Genomic DNA, 1,250 nt, shown 5'->3' on the forward strand with positions numbered 1-1,250 from the left:
TTTAATACACCCCCTTTAATAAATAATAAATATATATATATTTTTTTGTAAGCTAATATCGTTTGTTAAAAAAAAAAAAAAATATAGTAGATATATTTCAGTCTAATAGGAAAGTTGATAATTACATACAAACAATTAATGTGTTTATTATATAGTACCATCAGTTACAATATTTTGGGATTACACAATAATTTGGGGTGTTCAGTTACAATAATATCTTATATAAGAAATATGTTATACTAAAGTTTCATTGCTAAGAAAATAAGAATGGCTCCAATCATTAGAAGTGTGTTGATTCTAATACTGTTTGTAATATTACCAGTAAGCATCTGTATTAGTTTCGCAGACCGTGTACTTGTCGAGATCATCAATGGCGTCATGGTGGATCTGAATGCTCACTGCAAATCTAAAGACGATGATCTTGGTCTTCAAAAGCTCCGCGGTGATAGCCCTATTGGCATTTTTCGTTTCAGCTTTGTTCCAAATATATGGGGGACGACACTATATCACTGCAGCTTTGCCTGGAAGCAAGAATCTCACCATTTTGACATATTTGTTTCGAAAAGAGATGAAGGAAAATGTCGTAGTTGCTCATGGGTTATACTTGCTGACAAGCCATGCAGGTTCAATGATACGTCTCATCAATTCGACATTTGCTATCCATGGAAAGACCCTGTTTCCGTTCACAATTATATTCATATCTAGAAGTTATTCTTAGCTGAAATGAAAAATCGTATACATAATTAAATTTATAAAATCAGTGAAGATTTTCATTTCAATATTGAGTTTTTTTTTTTTTCTTGAACAAATGATATTATCTACACTATGTTGGATATAAGTCAACAATCTGTGATAAAATTATATATGCTAATAAATAATAAATGCGAATAGGAAATTAATAGAGTATGAATAACGAAATAATATTGAATAGAAATATAGAAGATCGAGGCTTGCGTACCGCAATGTTCTTGAAACAGAAATTTCGTCCTTACTCAGTGCTTGTAGTTCTACGGACGTCTGCTTCACCAGGATTCAATGATCAAGTCAGAATTCCAGCACCGGAAAAATTGGATTTTGTTTCGTATTTGTTAGTTTCCATAATGAATTTGTTGGAGAAGGTGTTTGAGGAAATTTCAAGTTTGAAGACTTTTGGATTTTTTGAGTCTAGGTGGAGATCTATTCTTTGAATAGTTTTGGTGATCACTTTTGTGTTTGTATTTTTGGTATAACAGTTTGAAGTTTGTTTTTTG

At 31.4% G+C, this 1,250-nt stretch overlaps 1 protein-coding gene across 1 annotated transcript; it reads left to right on the top strand.

Annotated features, from left to right (window-relative positions):
• The first annotated feature begins 267 nt into the window (after positions 1-267).
• On the top strand, positions 268-705 carry LOC137740695 (S-protein homolog 2-like). Its single transcript, XM_068480525.1, has one exon. It carries the CDS (start codon positions 268-270, stop codon positions 703-705), a length of 438 nt encoding a protein of 145 aa, XP_068336626.1.
• Positions 706-1,250: the final 545 nt, after the last annotated feature.

This window comes from Pyrus communis, chromosome 9, assembly GCF_041283825.1.
Source record: "Pyrus communis isolate YQ-2024b chromosome 9, ASM4128382v1, whole genome shotgun sequence".
Taxonomy (NCBI): Eukaryota; Viridiplantae; Streptophyta; class Magnoliopsida; order Rosales; family Rosaceae; genus Pyrus; species Pyrus communis.